The sequence below is a fragment of the Molossus molossus genome, unplaced genomic scaffold (genome assembly GCF_014108415.1).
Source record: "Molossus molossus isolate mMolMol1 unplaced genomic scaffold, mMolMol1.p scaffold_m16_p_3, whole genome shotgun sequence".
Classification (NCBI taxonomy): domain Eukaryota; kingdom Metazoa; phylum Chordata; class Mammalia; order Chiroptera; family Molossidae; genus Molossus; species Molossus molossus.
In genome coordinates, this window is record NW_023425366.1 from 62,589,997 (window position 1) to 62,616,526 (window position 26,530).

At 37.2% G+C, this 26,530-nt stretch overlaps 1 protein-coding gene across 3 annotated transcripts in view; it reads left to right on the top strand.

Moving 5' to 3' along the window:
- POLR3G (RNA polymerase III subunit G) overlaps positions 1-26,530 on the top strand; it is a 45,347-nt gene that overhangs the window by 17,578 nt on the left and 1,239 nt on the right. For 2 of the 3 annotated variants that reach the window (XM_036280293.1, XM_036280294.1), the window contains exons 4-7: positions 5,800-5,856; positions 8,522-8,572; positions 13,719-13,801; positions 22,271-22,417. In XM_036280293.1, the coding sequence (XP_036136186.1) occupies positions 5,800-5,856; positions 8,522-8,572; positions 13,719-13,801; positions 22,271-22,417 (338 nt within the window). The remainder of the gene's footprint in view (positions 1-5,799; positions 5,857-8,521; positions 8,573-13,718; positions 13,802-22,270; positions 22,418-26,530) is intronic. The other variant, XM_036280295.1, reaches the window with a different exon arrangement.

Below are 26,530 nucleotides of genomic sequence, written 5' to 3' on the forward strand. Positions count from 1 at the left end.
ATGTGTTCATTTTTTCCTTTGTTTCTGTTCCCTTGGGTGATGTATCAGTGAAAATTCTGCTGCGTATGATGTCAAAAATTTTGTTGCCTACATTTTCTTCTAGAATTTTTATGGATTCACGGATCACATTTAAGTCTTTTATTCATTTTGAGTTTATTTTTGTGCATGGTGTAAGTTGATGGTGTAGTTTCATTTTTTTTGCATGTAGCTGTCCAATTTTCCCAACACCATTTATTAAAGAGGCTGTCTTTACTCCACTGTATGCTTTTGCCACCTTTGTCAAATATTAATTGAGCATATTGCCTTGGGTCCATTTCTGGGTTCTCTATTCTGTTCCACTGGTCTATATGCCTGTTCTTCTGCCAGTACGAGGCTGTTTTGATTATAGTCGCGTTGTATTATAACCTGATATCTGGTATTGTGATCCCACCTACTTTGTCCTTCTTTTTAAAGATTGCTGTTGCTATCTGGGGTCTTGTTTGGTTCCATATGAACTTTTGAAGTATTTGTTCTAGTTCTGTGAAATATGTCGTTGGTATTTTGATGGAGTTGCATTGAATCTATAGATTGCTTTGGGTAATATGGACATTTAATGATGTTAATTCTTCCAATCCATGAACAAGGTATGTGTTTCTACTTTTTTATATCTTCCTCTATTTCTTTTTTCAATGTCCAGTAGTTTCCTGCAAATAGGTCCTTTACTTTTTTGGTTAAGTTTATTCCTAGGTATCTTAATTTTTTTGCCACAATGGTAAATGGGATTGTTTTTTCAGTTTCTCTTTCTGTGAGTTCATCATTGGTGTATAAGAATGCCGTTGATTTCTTGACGTTAATTTTGTATCCTGCTACTTTGCCAAATTCATTGAAGTCTAGTAGATTTTTGATGGAGTCTTTAGAGTTTTCTATGTATAATATCATGTCATCTGCAGATAACGAAAGTTTCACTTCCTCCTTTCCAATTTGGATCCCTTTTATTTTTTCTTCATGTCTGATTGCTGTGGCTAAGACTTGTAGTACTATGTTAAATAAGAGTGGTGAAAGTGTGCATCCCTGTCTTGTTCCTGTTATTAAGGGAAGTGTTTTTAGTTTCTGCCCATTGAGTATGATGTTGGCTGTAGATCTTTCATATATGGCCTTTATTATGTCAACATATGATCCCTCTATTCTCACATTGCTGAGCATTTTTATCAGAAATGGATGCTGTATTTTGTCAAATGCTTTTTCGGCATCTATTGATATGATCATGTGGTTTTTATTCTTTATATTGTTTATGTGGTGTATCACATTTATTGATTTGCGAATATTGTACCAGCCTTGCATCCCTGGGATGAATCCCAGTTGATCATGGTGAATAATTTTTTTGATGTATTGCTGGATCCAATTTGCTGGTATTTTGTTCAGGATTTTGGCGTCTATGTTCATCAGAGATATTGGCCTGTAGTTTTCTTTCTTAGTAGTGTCCTCTGGAATTCAAATTATGCTGGCCTCATAAACAAGTTTGGAAGTCTTCCTTCTTCTTGAATTTTTTGAAATAGTTTGAGGAGAATGTGTGTTAGTTCTTTTTTGAATGTTTGGTAAAACTCCCCCGTGAACTCATCCGGGCCTGGGCATTGGTTTGCTGGGAGAGTCTTGATTACCTCTTCAATTTCCTTAGTTGTTATTGGTCTGTTCAAGTTTTCTCTCTCTTCCCGGTCCAGTTTTGGGAGACTGTGTGTTTCTAGAAATTTGTCCATTTCACTTAGATTGTCGAATTTGTTGACATATAATTGTTCATAGTAGCTGTTAATGATGTTTTATATTTCTGTGGTGTCAGTTATTATTTCTCCTCTTTCGTTTCTGATTTTGTGTATTTGGGTTTTCTCTTTTTCTTTCTTGGTGAGTCTAACTAAGGGTCCATCAATCTTGTTTATCTTTTCGAAAAACCAGTTTTTTGTTTCATTGATCCTTTGAATTGTTTTTTTGGTCTCTGTGTCATTTTTTTTTTTTTTTTTTCTCTGATCTTTACTATTTTCTTCCTTCTGCTTACTCTGGGGTTTTCTTTTTGTTTGCTTTCTAATTCTTTAAGTTCTGAGGTTAGACAGTCAATTAGAAATGTTTCTTGTTTCTTGAGGTAGACCTGTAGTGCTATGCACTTCCCTCTCAGAACTGCTTTTGCTGTATCCCATAAATTTTGTGTTTTTGTGTGTTCATTTTCATTGGTTTCCAGGAAGTTTTTAATTTTTTCTTTGATCTCCATGGTAATCCACTCATTGTTTAATAATGTGCTCTTTAGCCTCCATGTGTTCAAATGTCTTTGTATGTTATAGTTGCAATTGATTTCTAGTTTCATGCCATTGTGATGTGAGATACTTGATATGATTTCAACCTTCTTGAACTTGTAGAGATTTAATTTGTGTCCTTTCATATGCTTTGTCTTTGAGAATGTCCCATGTGTACTTGAGAAGTATGTGAATTCTGTGGTTTGGGGGTATAATTCTCTGTAGATATCTATTAAATCCATTTGGTCTAGTGCTTCATTTTGAGTCACTGTTTCCTTGCTAATTTTTTGTCTAGAGGATCTATCTGGTTTCAACGGGGTGTTGAAGTCCCCTGCTATGATTGTATTGCTATTGATTTCTCCTTGGAAGTCCCCCAGAAGATTTTTAATATATTTTGGTGCTCCTATATTGGGTGCATATATGTTTATCAAGGTTATAACTTCCTGTTGGATAGATCCTTTCAATATTATGTAGTGGCCTTCTTTGTCTCTAGTTATGGCCTTCATTTTGAAATCTATTTTATCAGATATGAGTATTGCTACCCGAGCTTTTTTTTGCTTTCCGTTTGCTTGGAAGATATTTTTCCATCCCTTCACTTTCAACCTTTGAGAGTCTTTTTTTGTGAGGTGGGTCTCTTGTAAACAATCTATAGATGAGTCATGCTTTCTTATCCAATCAGCTACTCTGTGTCTTTTTATGGGAGCATTCAGTCCATTTACATTTAAGGTGATTGTTGATATGGATTTATTTATTGTCATTTTTGTTTAGTGTGGTTATATTTTTCTTTCTATTTCTTCTACTAAATACAGTAGTCCTTTTAACATTTCTTGCCATTCTGGTTGGGTGCTAATGTATTCCCTTGGGCTTTTTTTTTTTTTTTCCTGAGAAGCTCTTTATTTGACCTTGTATTTTGAATGATAGCCTTGCTGGGTAGAGTCGTCTTGGATTCAGATCCTTGTTTTTCATGACCTTGATTACTTCATGCCATTCCCTTCTGGCCTGTAGTGTTTCTTGTGAGAAGTCAGCTATAGCCTGATGGGGGTTCCTTTGTAGGTAACCTGTTGCTTCTCTCTTGCTGCTTTTAGGATTCTCTCTTTGTCTTTAATTTTTGGCATTTTGATTACTATGTGTCTTGGTGTGGGCCTGTTTGGGTTCTTCTTACTTGGGGCTCCCTGTGCTTCTTGAACTTGAATGCCTTCTTCCTTCACCAAATTAGGGAAGTTTTCTGTCACTATTTTTTCGAATATATTCTCTAACCTTTGCTCATTTTCTTCTTCTTCGGGGACTCCTATGATGTGAACATTATTATGTTTCCAGTTGTCACACAGTTCTCTTAAGCTGTCTTCCTGTTTTCTAATCGTTTTTTCCTTTTGGTTTTCTGATTGGTTGATTTTTTTCTACCTTGTCTTCTAATTCACTGATCCAGTCCTCAGCTTCCTCTACTCTGCTGTTTAGACCTTCCAGTGTGTTCTTTGATTCTGATATGTCATTCTTGATCTCTTCTTGGTGGTTTTTAATTTCCAATTGGTTGATTTTGAGCATCTCTATGTCCTTACTTATGCTGTCGAACTTCCTCAAGATCATGGCTCTGAATTCTAGCTTTGTTAACTTGCCTAACTGCTCTATATTTATCTTCTCTTTGGTAGAGGTCTCTTGTTTTTGTTTGGTTTTTGTTTCTGTGTTTCACCATTTTGGCTATCACAGTGGGCTTTGGAGCCTGCCAACTTTTCCCTGTGGGTGTTGGTGTTCTGCTGTTTGTGGCTCCCTCTTCTGGGTTTGGATGAGGGAGTGAGGACCCACGTTAAACACCACTGTCACGTCTTATTTTCCTGGTTAGAGTTACTAGCCCAGAAATGGTACAGTTATCCTCTTTTTCCTGGAGGTTATCAGCAGGGGTTACTTGAAGAGTTTTGGGTTGTCAGTTGATTGAAAAACTCCCTCAGGTACTCAGCATAAGGGGATTTCCTGAGGGTGGGGTAGATGGTAGTTGTTAGTGATCCTCAATTTGCATTTCAATGGCCCACAGGGTGGGGTTGGGTCTCTGAGGGAGCAGCCACTGCCTCTCCCCAGAGCCCTGGGAAGGAGCAAGATGGCCACTGTCCTTCGTGGCTGGAACTCAGCAAAAGCTCTGAGACCCCTCCAAATCCTGAGTGTTCCAGTCCAGTCTGCCCTCCCTCTGCCAGAGCCCAAGGAGAGTGGCTGCGGCTATTTTAGCCTCCGTCCCAGCTCTGCGCTGTGGAGCCGCTTGGGAGTGTAACCCGCGGGCGCTGCTCACAGCTAAGGCCGCTGCCGACCGTGGGCTCCCAGCACCCTTCTTGCACCTTTGCAGTCCTACCAGGATCGAGTCAGTGTCGCTGGTTATATGATCCTCGCAAGCTGCTTTTCTGTTGCTTTTTCCCATCGATTTGCCTGTGTTTTAGTTGTAATTCTAGTTTGCTTCTGGGAGACGGTCTGTGTAGCTTCCATTCATTTTGCCGCCATTTTGTAATCCACTCGGGTTAAATTTGTTTCAAAATATGGTTTTCATTTTGGAGAAATTTATAAAATGCAAATGCAGGGAATCTCTCATTTTTGCTGACTTCTCTTTACTCTTTACTCTCAAGATGGAAAACGTGAGAGCAAGAGGGAAGTTGAAAGTTAAATGCATAGAAAAGCCTGGTCTCTTGGTCTTTGGTCTGCCTTAGTTATCTTTGTCTAACACGATCTTAGTATTATTTGGAAGCAGTTTTGTAACATGGAAAAAACTCAATGCATATTTGGGTCTTGATTTTTATACTTTCATCTTTTATATTAACTGCGCTTTTTTATGGCTATATTCCAAAACCACTTTTTGTGATGAACCATGGATTCACTGTACTGCATGATGGTAGGGCTTGGGCCCTCAGCAAAGGATGGCAAAGTGGCTCTTCCATTTGTGGCAAGCTCTGAAGATCCCTGCAGAGTTCTCAACAGTTGGCATAGAAGGCTTGCAGCTTGCTCATTCATGGCCCCATCAAGTCCAACCTCGCCTACTCCTACCCTTTTCCACTCTCCTCCCCAATGGATTGTGAAAAGTAGCTCTTTGAGAAGCCAGATGAATGTGTTGGAGGTTAGCAAACAGCCTTCCATCCCCACTGAGGCACTTAATGCATGATAGTCACACAAGGTTTAAAGATTGGGAGCTAGAGGCCAGTGTCGGCAGAAGAAAATAAAGTGCCAAGTAGACCTTGCCCTCAATGTGGAAGTAGCTTCCTGATGTGGTTTTGGGCTTTTGTGGACATCCTCAGAGATGAGTCAGGTTGGCTGATTCTAAGAACTAGAATTAAGGTTTAGGTTTCTGCTCATCTCCTGTCATCCATACGCAGCTTCTTGCCACTTTCTTAAATATGCGGTGCTCATTGAACTCTTCAGTATGTGCTCAGGGATACAGTACGTACAAATGTAGGAAACTTCCTGAATGTAAAGTAAAAGGTGTCTGGTGATTTCAGTTATTTTAAAGGAATGGCTTAAATTCAGCTTTGTTCTTGATTTTTTCTAATGAAACTTTTTACTTTTTTTCTAGATATTGAAAGATATAGTAAAAGATATATGAAGGTGTACAAAGAAGAGTGGGTACCAGGTAATTATTAAACTGAATATGTTAAAATAATGAAGGCTATTTTCCTACCTCATATTTTCATAGAACAAATTTTCTATTTCACCGTAGTAAAATAGAGTCTGTCTTTTTTCCTCAATTAATTAATAAAGTACATCTTAGGAAAACTAAGATGGATGAAAATATTTCTATACTGTAACAAGGAAGAGTTGAAGTATTTCTGTGCAAGTTCTTAAAATACTTCTTTTAAAAATAAATTAGGACTTACCAGACCCATTTGACTTTTTCATTTTCATTTGCACAGTCACAGTTTCAGTCTGTAGTAGCAATAGTACTCAGTTCTGTGTTCCTGAGTGATTCTGTAGCTTTTGAAGAAAAAACAAATCTAGTGTTAAGGATTTTTAAGCTAAGCTCATGGATGTCCCTTTCTTTCAAGCATACATAGACTATTTTTAGTTGTTAAGATGCTTTTTCAAAAGAATCATACCCAAGGATTTCCCCCCTAACATTCCCAAATTTGCATTGAATATAGACAAGGTAGAAGGGGCTGGAGAGATCTCATCCAGCTCAATTATTTTGTAGATTAAAAAAATAAAGTTGCCATTGAAATGAAGTGACCTGTCAGGGTGACTTGGATACTGCTACTAGAACCTATATCTCCTCATTTAACTCACTTCCCTTTGACATCTCTGTCCTTGGTGTTTTATAAAAACTGTCTTTATGTAACAGCATAAATGACATTTATAGGATTATTGCTTTCATGGGTTTTAGTGCTTTTTTTTTTTCAGTGTTGGTTGATAGTTGACGAGGTTGGGTCTCCTGGAAACACTCTCTTAGATCTCTCATTTCTTCCACTTCATACATATTCATCTTCTAAATGATTCTTTTCACATACTTTCCCATGAACATCTATGAGGTTTTTGTTTGTTTGTTTGTTTGTTTGTTTTATCCTCACCTGAGGACATTTTTCTATTTTTTGTTCAGGTAGAGTGGGAGGGGGAGAGAGGAAGAGAGAGAGAAACATCGATGTGAAAGGGACACATTGAGTGGCTGCCACCCGCACGACCAACCAGGGCCAGGGACAAACTGCAACCGAGGTACATGCCCTTAGCAGGAACCGAACCCGGGTCTCTCGGGACCGCAGGCCGACGCTCTAACCGCTGAGCCAAACCAGCCAGGGCTCTATGAGTTTTTTATAAAAACAAATATATTTAAATTTATTAGGTCAGGTAAAATAGCTTAGGATGCAGATGTTTTCCACAAGTTACACTGAGGGTTTTATTTATTTTTATTAGCAGGAGCATATTTTAATTCATTTTTATGTTGCTTTATTTTTTTGATTAACTGTGTACTTAAAAATTAAAAGGAAGTGACAAATTAGAGGAATTGTTTACCATGCAGGCAAAATGATTTGTTGGAGGGAATTTACTTTTCCACAGCTATTTATATTTTTAATTTTAAAGTTTTTTTGATAATATAATTATTTGTTTAAATTTGCATGTGTTGGGTTTGTGGTCACATATTCACATATTTTAACTTTTGAAAAAGTTCTTTATTATATAAGAAATACATATCAGCTACAGAGAAGTTATACAGAGTAGTCAAATAATCAATAAATAATTCTTTTTTTTAAATTTTTTTTCCTTATTGATTTTAGAGAGAGTAGAAGGGAGAGGGAGAGATAAAAACATCGATGAGAAAGAACATTGATTGGCCACCTCCACTGGGGATCAGACCCACCACCTGGGCATGTGCCCTGACCGGGAATCGAACCAACCACTGACCCACACCAGCTGGGCTCAATAAATAATTCTTAAGGAAAACAGCTATATTTTAAACACCCACAAAGAATTACTGTAATATTTTGTTCCCAATCTACAACTTTCTCTGCACAGATATATATATACAGAGTTGGCAAAAGTAGATTTACAGTTGTTCGTATGGAAAATAATGCAGTAATTAATAAATAATAATACAAGAATAAACTGTGTTTCATGTACTCAAAACTGTAAACTTACTTTTGCCCTACCCTGTACAAATAGTTATACGCTAGGTTTATGTGTTTATTTTTTCAAACTGTAAGAGAAAGTTTATTTAGAAAGTCACAGAAGTAGAAGTGAGCTGTAGAAGAAATGCGCTCAGGGAACAAGTTACAGAGGCAAAAGAAGGGCCCTTGGAGCTTAGGAGAGAGGGGTGAAGGTGATACACCTAAGAAGAGAAGGGGTTGGGAAAGGTGTGGAGGGAAAGCACCCTCATGCTAGGTTTATTTTTAAAGGGGGTCCTATAAATATTATTTTAAAAACATTTTTATTCAATAGTATATCATGTATAACTTTTCATGTCTATTCATTCCCACAACATTTTATGTAGAAAAATATTTTTCTACGTTTTTCTTGTTATGAAAATTTCTGTCTTTAAAATCAATTATATAAATGTATTTATAAAAGCTGTTAAAAAAATGTAGAATTTTATAGCACTATTTCAAAGCTGTTTTAATGAACATTTTTTCTTCATGGGAGAAAATGCATTATTGTGATATTTTGATTCCCAGGCTAAATCTGTACTATTAGATATTAAGAAATTTTCTTTCCATTGCTTGAGCAGCTGTTGTTTTTTTCTAAGTAGTTCTGTCCAGTGCCACTAATTTGTAGAAGAAACTGCAATTTTTATATTTCTTCTGTATACACAGACTGGAGAAGACTCCCAAGAGAGATGATGCCAAGGAAAAAATACAAAAAAGGTACATTGACTAATATCATAATCCAGGTAGGAAAAGGTTATTGCTTAAATTCTATCTAATATGGAATTGTCAGCCTGGAGCTACACTTGGTGTTCTGAAAGCTTTTTCTTTCTTTTCTTTTTTTCTTTTTCTCTATTGATTTTAGAGAGAGAAGAAGGGAGAGGGAGGGAGAAATAGAAACATGGATGAGAGACAACATTGATTGGCCGCCTCCTGTATGCCTCCCACTGGGGATTTGGCCTACAACCTGGGCATGTGCCCTGACGGGGTATCAAACCGGCGACCTCTTATTGCATGGGTTGATGCTAAACCACTGAGCCACACAGGCTGGGATGAAAGCTTTTTCCTGTTTTTATTGAATTAATTTATTTTTTGTTACAGGTGTTTCTCCTTTTTCCCCCATTGACACCCTCCTCCCGTTCCCGCCCCCACCCCCAGCATTGCTGTCTGTGTCCATTGATTATGCTTATATGCATAAGTTCTTTGGTTTATCTCTTCCCTCCCCCCACCCCCTCCTCTGAAGAAAACTGTTTCTTAAAGTATGCTTGACATTTTGATTATTTTGCTAAAGTTTTTTGTTTTGTTTTATTTTATTTATTTTCTTTAATTATGGAATTACGATGTGCTAAGAAAGACTTTTCAATTACGTAGACAATTTTATTTGTGTATTTGAAAATGTGTAAATGGTTATATTGCCTGATTTTTAAGTTTTTAACCGAAACATTCAGAACTGGTAAAATTTGAGGACTGGTAAACAGAACTTTATATTATACATACAATACCGAAGTGAAAGTGTCCATTGTGTTGCACTTTCATAATTCCAAGTAAATAATTGTTGAGCATCTCCTAGTGCAGGACACTCCTGGGAGGAATAAATCAGTGAGCAAAGTGGGAACAGTCCTTGTCCTAATGGAGCTTACAGTCAAATGTAATGACAGCATTAAACAAAAACCCAGTGTTCTCATTGGGAGGTCAGGAAAACGTTCTTTGAGGAGATGGAATTGGACTCCAAATTAAAGAATGAGGAGTTTACTAAGATGAGGTTGGGGGAGGAATTTGGAGAAAAATCAGGTTTAAGAGGGAAAAATAAGTTTAATTCAAAGATAGTATATAAGGGTTTAGATTTTGTTTTTTGTTTGGTATTTTTTGAGATACACAAATAGCAAAGTTGAATATGTTGTCAGATACAGGGTGGATGGACCTCAAAATGGAGATGGTAGTCATCAGAATAGATATTATCATTAAGACTATGAAAAAGGATGAGATTATCTATGGTGAAATTAAAGAACTTGAAAAAAAACAAGGGCCTAAGCCTGAGCTTGGAGGAATACCACAAGTTAATGTCTAGTAGAGGAAACTGAATCAGGAAAGAAAGGAGAGAGGGGGAGGGGAGGGGGAGGGGGAGAAACAAAAGAGTGGACTCACAGAAGAGTATTCTGAGGTGAAGAGAATTTTAGAAGGTGGTCAGAAATGTTGAAGGATGTTAAACAGTGCTGCAGAGAGGGCCATAAGGTAAAGGTAGTGAGAACTTTTGAAAGATTAGTAGAGGCAGAATTCAGCAGATTGGAATGGATTAAACATTAGCATGGGAATTTAAGAAATGGAGATAGCCAGCATAGATGATTTTAGAGTATTTTGCTAAAAAGAATGAAGAAAGGAAAAGGGAAGTTGCTAAGAGTTTAAGAATAATGGGGTTAGTAACTAAGAGAAGAGAGTCCACCCATACACCCCTTTTATTTTTTCAGGCACTGTTTATGGGTGTGTTTTTTTTATCCTCACCCCAGGACATTTTTTGATATTTTGTTCAGCTAGAGTGGGAGGGAGAGAGAGAGAGAGAGAAACATCGACGTGAAAGGGACACATCGAGTGGCTGCCATCCACAGGACCCAACGAGGGCCGGGGACAAACTCAACTGAGGTACGTGCCCTTAGCGGGAACCAAACCCGGGTCTCTTCAGACTGCAGGCCGACACTAACCGCTGAGCCAAACCGGCCAGGGCTGTTTATGTTTTTTAATAGACTTTTTTTTTTTAAAGCAGTTTTAGGTTCACAGCAAAATGAGCAGAAAATATAGGTTTTTCCATGTATTCTCTGACCCATGTACACACATAGCCTCCTGCATTGCCAACATCTTCCACCAGAGGGGTACCTTTGTTACAACTGATGAACCTATATTGACACATCATTATCATCCAAAGTTCATAGACATGCAGTCACCATTATAGTATCATACAGAGTAGTTTCAATGCCCTAAAAGTCCTCTGTGCTCTGCCTATTCATCCCTTCCTCCTCCTAACCCCTGGCAACCACTGATCTTTTTACTGACTCCGTAGTTTTGCTTTTTCTAGAATATCATATAGTTGGAATCATACAGTATGTAGCCTTTCATATTGGCTTCTTTCATTTAGTAATATGCATTTAAGTCTTCTCCATGACTTTTTATGGCTGATAGCTCATTTCCTTTTAATGTTGAATAATGTTCCATTGTCTACTTGTACTATAGTTTATTTATCCATTCATCTGCTAAAGGGCATCCTGGTTGCTTCCAAGTTTGGGCTATTATGACTAAAGCTCCTATAAACATTCATTTTTGTGTGGGCATAAGCTTTCAACTCCTTTGAGTAAACACCAAGGAAAATGATTGCTGGATTCCATGGTAAAAGTATGATTAGTATTATAAGAAGCCACTGAACTATCTTCCAAAGTGGCTGCACCATTTTACATTCCTTGCAGCAGTGAATGAGAGTTTCTGTTGCTCCACATCCTTGCCAGCATTTATTGTTTTCGGTGGTCTAGATTTTTTGCCTTTATCTTGTTTTAATTTGCATTTCCTTAATGACATATTATGTGGAGCATCTTTTTATATGCTTTCTTTCCATTTGTGTATCTTTTTCTTTTAATCTTCCCCTGAGGATATTTTTTCATTGATTTCTTTTTACAGATAGAGTGGGAGGAAGGGAGAGAGGGAGGAAGACAGAGAGACAGAAACATCGATGTGAGAGAGACACATCAACTTGTTGCCTCCCACATGACCCTAACCAGGGCTGGGGACGAACCGCAACCTAGGTATGTGCCCTTGACTGGAATCAAACCCGAGACTCTTTGCTCCCAGGGCTAATGCTCTAACCACTGAGTCAAACCAGCCAGGGCACTATTTGTGTATCTTGTTAGGCAAGATGTTTGTTAAGGTCTTTGGCTCATTTTTTAATTGGGTTTTTGTGTTCTTATTGTTGAGTTTTAAGGGTTCTTGGTATATTTTGGATAACAATCAGTAGGGAAAACAAATCCCTGCTATGTTTTTCTCCTTCACTCTCATACTGCTACCATTCACAATACTTCTGACACCAGATGTGTGGAGTTTTTCCCCACACCAAGCAGTTCTCTGCAACACCCGCTGGGTGTCCTACAGTTCAATTCAGTTCTGACAAGAACTGGAATTAGCACAGACCCCACAGGTTAAGTAAGGCTCAGTCCCATGAGACTGCTCCCACTTCAGATGTCAGTCATAAGTGGTAGGTCTCCAGGTTACCAAACTTCTATCTGGCTTGGCTGTAAATCAGATGTCCCCAGGACCTGCTGCTCTTTGAATTTGATTTACTAGAATAGCATATATTTAGCCAAAGATGGAAAAAGAATTCATGTTAATGTTTTGGGATTAAAATCTTCTTTTAATACATTTTTACTTGACACTTCTCCAGTTATACATATAAGAACTAGGCATTATATAAAGCCAGAATGATAAATAGCAAAAGATTGTGAGTGGACTTGAGTATACAATTTACTTTCTTGGTTTAGAGGTTAGTACTTTTAATAAGTGTATTTACCTGATCATGTTCTATAATATTATTTAGCAGATTTATGTGTTATGAAATTTAAATGATTTGATTTAAAATCCTTAAAGAAAAAGACCTAATGTGTGAGCAAATTTCAGTCTTAGCTAATGTTAATCTAGCATAAATATTATAATATATATTGAGATCTTGTTCATTTATGATACTATATATTTATGTGCTACAGTCTTTCCCACAAGGAAAGTTACCTATCATTAAATCTAACCATTACTTTTGTTTGAGCAAAATGTCACTAATATATATGTTTGGGAGTTCTGAGCTTGGTGATTCCCCAAGGGGCATTTTGGAACAATGCAGTAAATTATTATTCTGCATTAATAATAATTGTGGGTCATTTACCACAATCTAAAAGTTTCTTCTTCTGTAGGTTAAATGCTAATTTTTAGCAAAATTACATCTTTCTGAGACATATTTTCCTCTTTTACCAAGTAATTTCTAGAAATTTAGCTTGATATGGGGAAAGAATTATAATATTTTTTTTTTATCACAACGACAATTTTGTAGCATATTATAATGCTTTGGTAACTGATTGGCCGGATCTATATGTGAAATAATTCTCTAGTCCCTGCAGTTTCAGAATAGCCTAAAATGCAATATTTTTTATATGGCTTAAAAAATTATCCCAAAGGCATTAACATGTTATATATATATTGCTTTGAGTTTTCAGGTTCATATGATAGATATGTTCACTTTAACCATTTTAATCTTTATTCCAAGTATTGTACTATGTTGCACTGAATATAACCTCTTTCTCATCTCTTTACCATTGGCAAATGCATATTTATTCTGCACTTGTTTTTTATTTTCCAAACTTGTTGAAATTGTCCTAGTTAAAATAAAATACATTGATCAATGAACAGGAAGCCAGTGCAGATGATATATTTGTGAGAGCTTTTCACTGGTCCCATAGTGATTCTGTTGGAGGTAATATTTTAGTTTTGGCTTGAATGACGTTAATTGCCAGTACAGATTTTCAGTACTGGTAAAAAGATACCTGGTTGCAGTCTTAGAAAATATCCTATTATGTGATTATCATTTATTTCTTTTTTTAAATTTTTTTTATTAATTAATTTTTGTTACAGATGTTTCTCCTTTTTCCCTCACTCATTTATTTCTTATGGAAAATTAGTGAGGTGTGCTGATTTACTTTATTCTTTAGGAAAATTAATTCAGTCTGCAAATTATGAGACTACCTAGTATGACATACCACTATGCTATGCAGCATATTAAAAGACAACGAAATATACTACACCATTGCTGTTATTAAAAAATGTGTTAACAGTGGTTTTACTTCAGCAGGTCCCAAAGCCAAAAAGGTGAACGATACTGGCAAAGACACTTCACTCACTAATACTGTAGATGTATTAGAAAAAATTGAGGTAAGGGTTTCTTCTTACTATAAGAGTGAACTGAAAAATCATCATACCTCCTTTGCCCTCTTCAGCCTTTCCACCTTCTATCACTTTTTAATAACATGTGGATTTGACAGTTCCGAGCCCAGCACACAGGGAAATGGAGAGGTTTGAACATTATGGGCTGGGAGATAAGGGACTCCACTCTGTCCCACTCTACCACACACCTGTCAACTTGCCTCCCCTTCTGTCACCTACTTCCTTTTCCACTCTCTTCCTGTTTTCCCCTTCCATTTGAATTATGCATTGGGAAGAAATGAGTTGCATACCTAAAATGTATTTCTTTTAAAAACCTTTCAGTTTTTCTCCTGTTGTTGTACCTGTACTTTTTTAATGCTTTTTTTCTGTCTCCTGTTAAGTATAGAAGATTCTATTGAGGAAAAATCATAATTTATGGAACTTATTTTTATATCTTTTAAAAAAATATTTCAAAAACAAAAAGATGTAAAATGCAGAAGTTTAAGTTACTAAAAATTTGCTCACCCATTCCATTCCCCTCCTGTAGAACACCAACATTACAAATTTCTTATGTATCCTTCCAGAAATATTTTATGCATAGCAAACACAATTTTTTTTAGATGACAAAAGGTAGCAAACACACTCTTATATTTTTATTTTATCATTTAAGTTATCTTGGCGATAACTTAAATCTTGTCAGTCTTTATAGACTTGGCTCTTTTTTGTTTGGCTCCAGTATAAGAATGAGCCATAATTTATTTAATCAATACTCTACTGATGGACATTACATTTCATGTAGTGTTTTACTATTATTAACAATGCTGCAATGAATTCATGTCAAGTATGTCATTTCACATGTGTAGGGTAGATTCTAGAAATGGATTTGATGGGACAATTGTTATATGTATTGTATAATAAGGATAAATATTAACAGATCAGTCTCCGTGAAGGGTATACCAATTTATTCTCTCAGTGCATATATGACCTTGCATTGGTGATGATGATAATAACGATGATGATGATTGATAGTTGTTGGCACTTACTGAAACTTATTATTTACCAGGCTCTTTGATGACCTCTTTACATTCATTATGTCCTGATGACTTCATTACAAAACAGAGAGATGATATTATTGTTGCTTACAGATGAGATGGGTATTATTATTCTTTCCTTACTTTAAAACTTTTACTTGCCTGGCCAAGTTGGCCAGCTGCCTGGTAACAGAAATTGGTATTTTTGTTATTCTATTTTGACCAGTACCTGAGCTGGAGAAAGCATGTCTGTAAATAAAGCCAAGAGAATTGTTGAAGGAATAGTGTTAACTGTCAGGTCGAACTGTGGTGGTCTGATGGATGGGGTTGCAGACCTAGCCAACCTGAATTGATTGAACACAGATTCTGACTGTTTTTAAAATTTCCTGGAAAGAAGTTGCTAAGCTGACATGTGGTATAAGGAAGATTGATTTGGACCTCTGGATGTGGTTTCTCATCAGAACAAATTGTGTTTCCTTAGTCAATGCAGTTGAACACCCTTGTCAGTACTAATATTGTTAAAACTGGGGTTTTAAATATAGAAATTCCAATGAGTTAGGAATTTTAATAGAGCAAAATTAGCTTTCATATCATTCTGTTGCTGTTCATTTCTTCAGTAAATACAGTTGCAAGTTTATTTTAATAAAACTTATGTGGATGGAGAGGGAGTGACATGCACTCAAATCTCATAATTAATGTGTGAATCACCAGACACCAGTCTACTAATATTTGAGCTTCCTAATATTTGCAAAACATACAGAGAGAACAATAATAGGGTGAGCATATAGTATTTAAACTAGAACTGTTCCCTGACTATATATTAACTGTGTTTAAGTGTTTTCTCATACTATTCACATTATTCTTAAATTTGTAAAGTATTAGCCTAAATAGTTAAATCTTATAGAATAGAATATGGAGACTACTAAGTGGATGAACCAAAACTAGTAGCTTAACACAAAAGGAATGAAGTGATGAGATAATATGTGTAGCTCTTAGATCATTTTTTTAACTGCCTAAACCTGCTATTTATAAACTGATTCAACTATTTTATAAGTTTGATTTGGGTCTATGTGGTAGAAATGAAGTTGAGGTTATTTATTTAAAGGTATTTAGGGTGGCAATAATGGAAAGAAAGCATGGAATGAATTGTATATTTTAAAATATTTTTACATAACCAGTTTAAATAATTCCATTTGCTAATTATGAAATAGCTAACAGCATGATTTTTCAGATATAATACATACCTTGCAATAGTTAAATATAGCAATCCCCTTTTTTAAATTTATTTTTTTGTTACAGATGTTTCTCCTTTTTTACCCCAATAGCACCCCCCTCCCCACTCCACTCCCGCCCTGTCCCCGGCTTTGTTGTCCATGTCCATTGGTTATGCATACACGCATATAAGTTCTGTGGTTTATCTATTCCAACCCCCCCACCCCCTCTTCTGAGGGATGTCAGTCTGTGCCCTACTTCCATGTTGCTGGGTCTACGGTATTCCTCAGACTGTTATGTTCATTATATTCCGTATATAAATGAGATCATGTGGTATTTGTTTTTTTCTGCTTGGCTTGTTTCACTTAGAATAATACTTTCCAGTTCCCTCCATGTCATCTCAAAGGATGAGAGATCTTTCTTTCTTACAGTTGCATAGTACTCCATTGTGTATATGTACCACTGCTGTTTTATCCATTCATCTACTGCTGGACACTTGGGCTGTTTCCAGATCTTAGCTATTGTAAATAGTGCTGCTATGAACATGGGGGTACATATATTCTTCCTGATTGGTGTTTCAGGATTCTTAGGGTATATTCCTAGAAGCGGGATCACTGGGTCAAATGGAAGTTTAATTTTTAATTTTTTGAGGTAACACCATATAGTTTTCCATAGTGGTTGCACCAGTCTGCATTCCCACCAGCAGTGTGTTAGAGTCCCCTTTTTTCCACACCCTTGCCAACACTTGTTGTTTGATGATTTGTTGATGGCAGCCATTCTGACAGGTGTGAGGTGATAGGTGATATCTCATTGTTGTTTTAATTTGCATCTCTCTGATGATTAGTGATGTCGAGCATTTCCTCATATGTCTCTTGGCCATTTTTGTGTCCTGTTTGGAGAGGTGTCAATTCAGCTTCTCTGCCCATTTTTTAATTGGGTTCTTTGCTTCATTTTGTTGAGTTGTATGAGCACTCTATATATATTGGAAATTAACCCCTTATCTGATATATCATTGGCAATGATGTTCTCCCATACAGTGGGTTGCCTTTCCATTTTGATTATTGTTTCTCTTGCTGTGCAGAAGCTTTTGAGTTTGATGTAGTCCCATGTCTCTGTTGCCTTAGGTGATGTATCAGTGAAAACTCTGCTGCGTATGATGTCTCAGATTTTGTGCCTACATTTTCTTCTAGAATTTTTATGGATTCACGGGTTCCATTTAAGTCTTTTATCCATTTTGAATTTATTTTTGTGTATGGTGTAAGTTGATGGCCGAGTTTTTTGTTTTTGTTTTTTTGCATGTAGCTGTCCAATTTTCCCAACACCATTTATTAAAGAGGCTGTCCTTACTCCACTGTATACTCTTGCCACCTTTGTCAAATATTAATTGAGCATATTGCCTTGGGTCCATTTCTGGGTTCTCTGTTCTGTTCCACTGGTCTGTATGCCTATTCTTGTGCCAGTACCAGGCTATTTTGATTACAGTGGCTTTATAGTATAACCTGAAATCTGGTATTGTGATCCCACCTACTTTGTCCTTCTTTTTCAAAATTGCTGTGGCTATTCAGGGTCTTGTTTGGTCCCATATGAACTTTTGAAGTATTTGTTCTAGTTCTGTGAAATATGTCATTGGTATTTTGATGGAGTTGCATTGAACCTATAGATTGCTTTGGATAGTATGGACATTTTAATGATGTTAATTCTTCCAATCCATGAACAAGGTATGTGTTTCCACTTTTTTATATCTTCCTCTATTTCTTTTTTCAATGTCCAGTAGTTTTCTGCAAATAGGTCCTTTACTTCTTTGGTTAAGTTTATTCCTAGGTATCTTAATTTTTTTGCCACAATGGTCAATGGGATTGTTTTTTCAGTTTCTCTTTCTGTGAGTTCATCATCATAAGAATGCCGTCGATTTCTTGACGTTAATTTTGTATACTGCTACTTTTCCAAATTCATTTATTAAGTCTAGTAGATTTTTAATGGAGTCTTTAGGGTTTTCTATGTATAATATCATGTTATCTGCAAATAATGACAGTTTCACTTCCTCCTTTCCAATTTGGATCCCTTTTATTTTTTCCTCATGTCTGATTGCTCTTGCCACCTTTGTCAAATATTTTTTGCTGTGGCTAAGACTTCCAGTACTATGTTAAATAAGAGTGGCGAAAGAGGACATTCCTGTCTTGTTCCTGTTCTTAATGGAAATGTTTTTAGTTTCTGCCCATTGAGTATGATGTTGACTGTAGGTCTTTCATATATGGCCTTTATTATGTCGAGATATGATCCCTCTATTCCTACATTGCTGAGCGTTTTTATCAGAAATGGATGCTAGATTTTGTGAATGCTTTTTCAGCGTCCATTGATATAATCATGTGGTTTTTATTCTTCATTTTGTTTATCTGGTGTATCACATTTATTGATTTGCGAATATTGTACCAGCCTTGCATCCCTGGAATGAATCCCACTTGGTCATGGTGAATAATTTTTTTGATGTATTGCTGGATCCGATTTGCTAGTATTTTGTTCAGGTTTTGGTGTCTATGTTCATCGGGGATATTGGCCTGTAGTTTTCTTTCTTTATAGTGTCTTTTTCTGGTTTTGGAATTAGAATTATGCTGGCCTCATAGAACGTGTTTGGAAGTCTTCCTTCTTGACTTTTTTGAAATAATTTGTGGAGAATGGGTATTAGTTCTTTTTTGAATGTTCGGTAAAACTCCCCTGTGAAGCTATCTGAGCCTGGGCTTTTGTTTGCTGGGAGAGTCTTGATTACCTCTTCAATTTCCTTAGTTGTTATTGGTCTGTTCAAGTTTTCTCTCTCTTCCCGGTCCAGTTTTGGGAGACTGTGTGTTTCTAGAAATTTGTCCATTTCACTTAGATTGTCGAATTTGTTGCCATATAGTTGTTCATGTAGCTGTCAACGATCTTTTGTATTTCTGTGGTGTCGGTTGTTAGTTCTCCTCTTTCATTTCTGATTTTGTGTATTTGGGTTCTCTCTCTTTGTTTCTTGGTGAGTCTAGCTAAGGGTTCATCAATCTTGTTTTTCTTTTAGAAAAACCAGCTCTTTGTTTCATTGATCCTTTGAATTGTTTTTTTTTGGTCTCTATGTCATTTATTTCTGCTCTGATCTTTACTGCTCTGATCTTTACTATTTCCTTCCTTCTACTTGCTCTGGGGTTTTCTTTTTGTTTGCTTTGTAATTCTTTAAGTTGTGAAGTTAGACAGTCAATTAGAAATTTTTCTTCTTTCTTGAGATAGGCCTGTAGTGCTACGAACTTTCCTCTCAGAACTGCTTTCGCTGCATCCCATAGATTTTTGTGTTGTTGTGTGTTCATTTTCATTGGTTTCCAAGAAGTTTTTAATTTCTTCCTTGATCTCCTCAGTAACCCATTCATTGTTTAATAACATGCTATTTAGCCTCCATGTGTTGAAATGTCTTTGCATGTTCTTGTTGCAATTGATTTCTAGTTTCATGCCATTGTGACCTGAGAAGATGCTTGATATGATTTCAATCTTCTTGAATTTGTAGAGATTTAGTTTGTGTCCTATCATGTGGTCTATCTTTGAGAATGTCCCATGTGCACTTGAGAAGAATGTGTATTCTGTAGTTTTGGGGTATAATTCTCTGTAGATATCTATTAAATCCATTTGGTTGAGTGCTTCATTTAGAGTCTCTGTTTCCTTGCTAATTTTTGTCTAGAGGATCTATCCAGTGCTGTCAACGGGGTGTTGAAGTCCCCTGCTATGATTGTATTGCTGTCGATTTCTCCTTGGAAGTCCTCCAGAAGATTTTTAATATATTTTGATGCTCCTATATTGGGTGCATATATGCTTATCAAGGTTATATCTTCCTGTTGGATAGATCCTTTCAATATTGCGTAGTGGCCTTCTTTGTCTGTAGTTATGACCTTCATTTTGAAATCTATTTTATCAGATATGAGTATTGCTACCCGAGCTTTTTTTTGCTTTCTGTTTGCTTGGAAGATATTTTTCCATCCCTTCACTTTCAACCTATGTGAGTCTTTTGTTGTGAGATGGGTCTCTTGTAAACAACCTATAGATGAGCCATGCTTTCTTATCCAATCAGCTACTCTGTGTCTTTTTATGGGAGCATTCAGTCCATTTACATTTAAGGTGATTGTTGATATGGATTTATTTATTGCCATTTTTGTTTAGTTTGATTATATTTTTCTTCCTATTTCTTCTACTAATTACAGCAGTCCTTTTAACATTTCTTGCAGTGCTGGTTGGGTGCTAATGTATTCCCTTGGGCTTTTTTTTTTCCTGGGAAGCTCTTTATTTGACCTTCTATTTTGAATGATAGCCTTGCTGAGTAGAGTAGTCTTGGATTCAGATCCTTGTTTTTCATGACCTTGATTACTTCATGCCATTCCTTTCTGGCCTGTAGTGTTTCTTGTGAGAAGTTAGCTGAGAGCCTTATGGGGTTTCCTTTGTAGTAACCTGTTGCTTATCTCTTGCTGCTTTTAGGATTCTCTCTTTGTCTTTAAATTTTGGCATTTTGATTACTATGTGTCTTGGTGTGGGCCTGTTTGGGTTCTTCTTACTTGGAGTTCCCTGTGCTTCTTGAACTTGAATGCCTTCTTTCTTCACCAAATTTGGGAAGTTTTCTGTCACTATTTTTTGGAATATATTCTCTATCTCTTGCTCATTTTCTTCTTCTTTGGGGATTCCTATGATGCGAATATTATTACGTTTTCAGTTGTCCCACAGTTCTCTTAAGCTGTCTTTCTGTTTTCTAACCTTTTTTTCCTTTTGGTTTTCTGATTGGTTGATTTTTTTCTACCTTGTCTTCTAATTCACTGATCCAGTCCTCAGCTTCCTCTACTCTGCTTTTTAAACCTTCCAATGTGTTTTTCATTTCTGATGTGTCATTTTTTATCTCTTCTTGATGGTTTTTAATTTCCAGTTGGCTTAATTTCTGCATCTCTATGTCTTTACTCATGCCGTTGAGCTTCCTCAAGATCATGGCTCTGAATTCTAGCTCTGTTAACATGCCTAACTGTTCCACATTGATCTCATCTTTGGTGGAGGTCTCTTGCTCTTTCATTTGGGTTCTGTTTCTGTGTTTCACCATTTTGGCTATCACTGTGGGCTTTGGAGCCTGTCAAGTTTTCCTGTGGGTGTTGGTGTTCTGCTGTTTGTGGCTCCTTCTCCTGGGTTTAGATGAGCGAGGGAGGACCCATGTTAAACACCACTGTCAAGTCTTACTTTCCTGGTTAAAGTTGCTATCCCAGGAAAGGTACTGTTATCCTCTAGCTCTTTGCCTGGAGGCAAGCAGTGGAGGTTACTTGATGAGTTTTGGGTTGTCAGTTGATTGAAAAACTCCCTCAGGTACTCAGCATAAGGGGATTTCCTGAGGGTGGGGTGGATGGTGGTTGTTAATGAGCCTCAATTAGCATTTCAGTGACCCACAGGGTGGGGTTGGATCTCCGAGGGAGGGGCTGCTGCCTCTCCCCAGAGCCCTGGGAAGGAGCAATATGGCCACCGTCCTGCGTGCGGCAACTCAGCAAAAGCTCCGAGTGCCCTCCAAATCCCGAGTGTCCCCACACAGTTCCAGTCTAGTCTATCCTCCCTCTGCTGGAGCCCAAGGTGAGTGGCTGTGGCTTTTTAGCCTCTGTCCCGGCTCTGCGCTGTGGAGCCGCCTGGGAGTGTAACCCGAGGCCTCCGCTCCCAGCTGAGGCCGCTGCCGAGCTGCTGACCATAGGCTCCCAGCCCCCGTCTCGCGCCTTTGCAAGCCTACAAGATCTAGTCAGTGTCCCTGGCTATATGGTCCTTGCAAGCTGCTTTTCTGTTGCTTTTTCCTGTCGATTTATCTGTGTTATAGTTGTAATTCCAGTTTGGTTCTCGGAGATGGTCTGTGTAGCTTCCGTTCACTCCGCCGCCATTTTGGAATGCCAGCAATCCCCTTTTAAACTGAGCCAATTTCGTATTTTTGAATAAGGTACGATAGAAATCACAAAAACAAAGTACTGTGTATAGAGCCGATATCCCAGCATTACGTGGGACCCAATTGTGAAGTAACAAAATCAGAGAATCTTGGTGTCATGATAGGGCAGTGAGTGCCTCCTGTCTTGAGTTAACTCACAATTTCCTACGCGCTGACCTGGAGGTGCTGGTAAGGGAGGATTCGAGTGAGGTGATAGGCAATGTGTTCTTTTGAGGCTGAGTAGGGAGGTCAAGGTCCAGTGGTTTACAATAAGTTAATGAAGTTCATTTTTAACAGGAATTGGAGAAGAGAGGTGATGGTGAAAAATCGGATGAGGAAAATGAAGAGAAAGAAGGAACCAAGGAGAAAAGTAAAGAAGGTGATGATGATGAGGAAGATGATGCTGCAGAACAAGAGGAATATGATGAAGAAGAGCAGGAAGAGGTAATGGTCTATTTTGGAAGGGTAACAAAGTAATTAAGGTTCAGAATGATCTACTAAGGAATCAGATATATGTATAGATTAAAATGAACAACCACCGAGTTGATGAGAACCAGGGGCAGACTATTATCACTGGCATCAATTTCTTTGTGTCAGGATATTATAGCATTGTAGTTATAATGATGCCACATTGAATATAAGAGGTAAAAGTACTTGATAGGCAACTTTGTAAGTGGAAGTCCTCCCGTTAAGGAAGTTGATCAGATTAGTTTAATTAAATTTTATTGACGTAAAAATTTAAGTCAGCAGTTAAGGGCTTAGTCATGTAGGTCTGAGAGGGAATCCCTGTACCACAGCATGTTTCAGATATCAAAGTGCATGTGGACACTACAAAAACTTTTATAATCCAACCGAGTCATCTGACTTGAGTCAGGAGTTATAGTATTTTAGATTTTGGATTTCCAGCTTTGAAAACACGGTGCATTTCAAAATAAATTGGAGTCACTGCAGATATTTTTGAGCAGGGTAACTTTGTTGGTCACTGCCTTGTTGGGCCTTTGTAGAGACCTTATATAGTAATTCTAAGCTGAAGATTTCTTCTCCATTCCAATGACTCTTGTCTTCAATCCATTTCAGCTTCTCACACCACGCTCTGAATCTTTCTTAACCTGAAACTTGAAACTCCTCCAACTATGAAATCTTCATTATTTTGCATTAAATTTCAGATTCTTTTGAAATTTTTATTGGTGTAAAGGGAGAGATATGGATCTATGTTTACCTGTTTCAAAATAGCTAGCCAGCTGCTAACCTCATTTATGAAATAATTTGCTTTCTTTGTTGATTTGAAATTCTCCCTTCTCAACTACTTAGATATATTTCTGGACTCTGTTCCATTGATCTTTTTCTGAGCCATCACTAAGCTGTTCCAATGACTAAAATCTTCTGAATATTTGTTTAGGGCATGTTACCCTTCTTTTTCAGGATTTTTCTGCATATTCTTTGTTTATTCTTCCAGATAAATTTTAACTCTAAACATTTTTAAATTAAACATATCATATTTGGCTCCAATTTTCTTTTCAGATCATTCATTTTATTCCTGCATTCTGACAAGATTGAAACTGCCAAACCCTCTGACCCTCTATCTCTACTTCATTGTTCCCCTGCCTTATTTCCTTCCCTAGGGAGCTCTTGCTCACCCTTCAACTTCTTTCTTGCTATTGCTCTTGTTTCTGGGTCTCCCAGCACATACTGTAGACCAAAGCCACCTTTGATCAATTACACTCTCCCTCTGTCCCCCTCCAAACCTGCCTATTGAGCTTTCTGAGAAGTCACAAAAACTGATGCCACTAAAAAAAGCACTAGTCCCATTTTTCTGGCTAACACGTTTTCTGTGGTTCTTGTCAAGTCAGCTCTCCATTGCAAGTATTTTAGATCATCTTTCTTCTTAATCTCTCTCTTTGACAACCTTTTCTTTCCCTTTAGTAGGTGTAGCACCTCCATACAGAAAATAAAGCCATCAAGAGAAAATTCTTTTATTTCATGTCCTCTGCCTTCAAATGAACTCTCTTCCCTCCTCCTCTTTTTAATCAATGGAAGAAGAAATGTCCTTCACCCTATTTAGGGCCAATTGTCCTGCCTTTTTGGGGGAGCATACTCCTCATGTCATTTCCCTTTTGTATTTTCAACCTCTTAACCATGCCATGCCTCCTCCGTACACTGGCCTCGGGCTTCAGCCAGTTTTCAGACATTATTGGATTTCTAGGCACCAGAGAAGCCAACTTCCTGGAAATGGTAAGGGTCTTAGCCAGATATGAAACTCACAGTACTTAGGGAAAACAAAATAATGAAATATATATATCTGAATAATACTAGTTTCCTTTCTTGCATTGTATATATAAATGAATATGTAAAATTCCACCATGCAGATACTAAATAAGCTGAAAATCTCTCCAAGAGACTTTCTTTTGGGATTAGTCTCCATTTCTTACCATCATAATTCCTGCCATAGACAGTAGAGAAGTAGAGATTAATTTTTCTTGTGGTTGATTTCAATCATGTACAAAAATCTAGTGACTTAAAATAACAGCCCGGCTTTAACAATGATCAGTGCATAGCCGATCTTTCAATAAGTCATTCATCCACCCAGTCCACTCCTGTTCCCCACTTCAAAACCCATCTGCACTGGATTATTGTAAAGCAAATCCTAGGCATTGTATCATTTCATCCATAAATATCTCAGTATATACTCAAAATAAGGGCTCTTTAACAACATCACAGTATCATTATTATACCTATACCTAGCACATGAAATATAATTCCTTAATATCGTAAAATATTAAGCCATTGTTCAATTTTTTAGATTGTCTCAAAAAATTGTTCTGATCAAAACCCAAATACAGTCCTTAAGGTTCTTTTAATCAATATCTAAAATGGATTTTTGAATTTTTGATAGAAAGCACAGAGATATTTTGAGTCACTTACATGGATAATAGTCTCAGCCATAAGAATTGGAATGTTCCAGTCCCTCGCAACCTAATGGAAATTGAGGTGCCCTGGATGGAATGTAATATAACATCCTCTAGTTTTGATTGGTTTCTTAAGGCCATTTTTTTTTTTATATAGGAAGCAAAATCCCTCTGCTTCTGTGCAGTTGTGCATTGTGACTGAAAACCTCAGTTCCCCTGTAGTCTAACATTAGTGTAAATTGGCTTTGTTTCTTGAGTGTCTGTACATTTGTTTGAAATGAGTGTTCAGTGGCTTAGCTAACTAAACCATGTATTATCCCACTGAGGTGTAATGAATTAAATGTGTCATCCTACTTAAATGAAATAGGCATCTCTTCATGTTCTAGCTTGTAGGTACCTGAGAATATAGAATGTGGTGGCCTTGAAGAAAACAGCACAGGTAGATGCGAATGATAGCTAAAGCATTTGCAAAGCAGATGGCATAGCAGGGACTTCTTTTAAGCCTGGTGTATTTTATTTCCTAAATTTTTTTATTTTTTATTTTAAATCTTTATTGTTGTATGTACTACAGATGTTCATTTTTCCCCCATTGACCCCCTCCCCCCCCCCCCTCTTGCCCCTCTCCCACCTTTTCCCATACTATTGTCTGTGTCCATTGGTTATGCATATAAGTTCTTTGGTTTATTTCTTTCCACCCCTCCAACCTCTTTCCCTTTGAGATTTGTCAGTCTAGCAATGAATTTGTACTTCTTAATCCTTTCACCTTTTACACCCATTCCCCCAACACCCCTCCCATCTGGCAACCAAAAAAATGTTCTCTGTATCTATGAGAATGTTTCTGTTTTGCCTGTTCATTTTGTTTGTAGATTCCATCGTCAATAGATATGTATTCATTGCCATTTTGTTTGTTCATATATTTTATCTTTTTCTTCAAAAAGACCCTTCATCATTTCATATAATAACGGTTTGGTGGTGATGAACTCCTTTAACTTTTTCTTGTCTGGGAAACTCTTTATATGGCCATCGATTCTAAATGACAGCTTTGCAGGATACAGTAATCTTGGTTGTATGTTCTTGCTTTTCATCACTCTGAATATTTCTTGCCACTCCCTTCTGGCCTGCAAAGTTTTTTTTTGAGAAATCAGCAGACAGCCTTATGGGAACTCCCTTGTAGGTAACTAACGCTTTTCTCTTGCTGCTTTTAAGATTCTCTCCTTGTCGCGAACCTTTTGCATTTTGATGATGATGTGTCTTGGTGTGGGCCTCTTGGGGTTCATCTTATTTGGGACTCTTTGTGCTTCCTGGACTTGTATGTCTGTTTCCTTCACCAAGTTAGGAAAGTTTTCTGCCATTATTGTTTCAAACAGGTTTTCAATTTATTGTTCTCTCTCTTCTTCTTCTGGCACCCCAAGATGCGAATGTTGGCACACTTGAAGTTGTCCCAGAGGCTCCTTACACTTTCCTCATTTTTTGGGATTCTTTTGTCTTTTTTGCTGTTCTGATTGGGCATTTTTTGCTTCATTATATTCCAAATCAATGGTTTGCTTCTTGGCTTTACCTACTCTACTATTGAATCTGTGTAAATTATTTTTTATTTCAGTTAATGCCTTCTTCATTTCTGACTGTGCATCCATCATTTCTGACTGGTCCT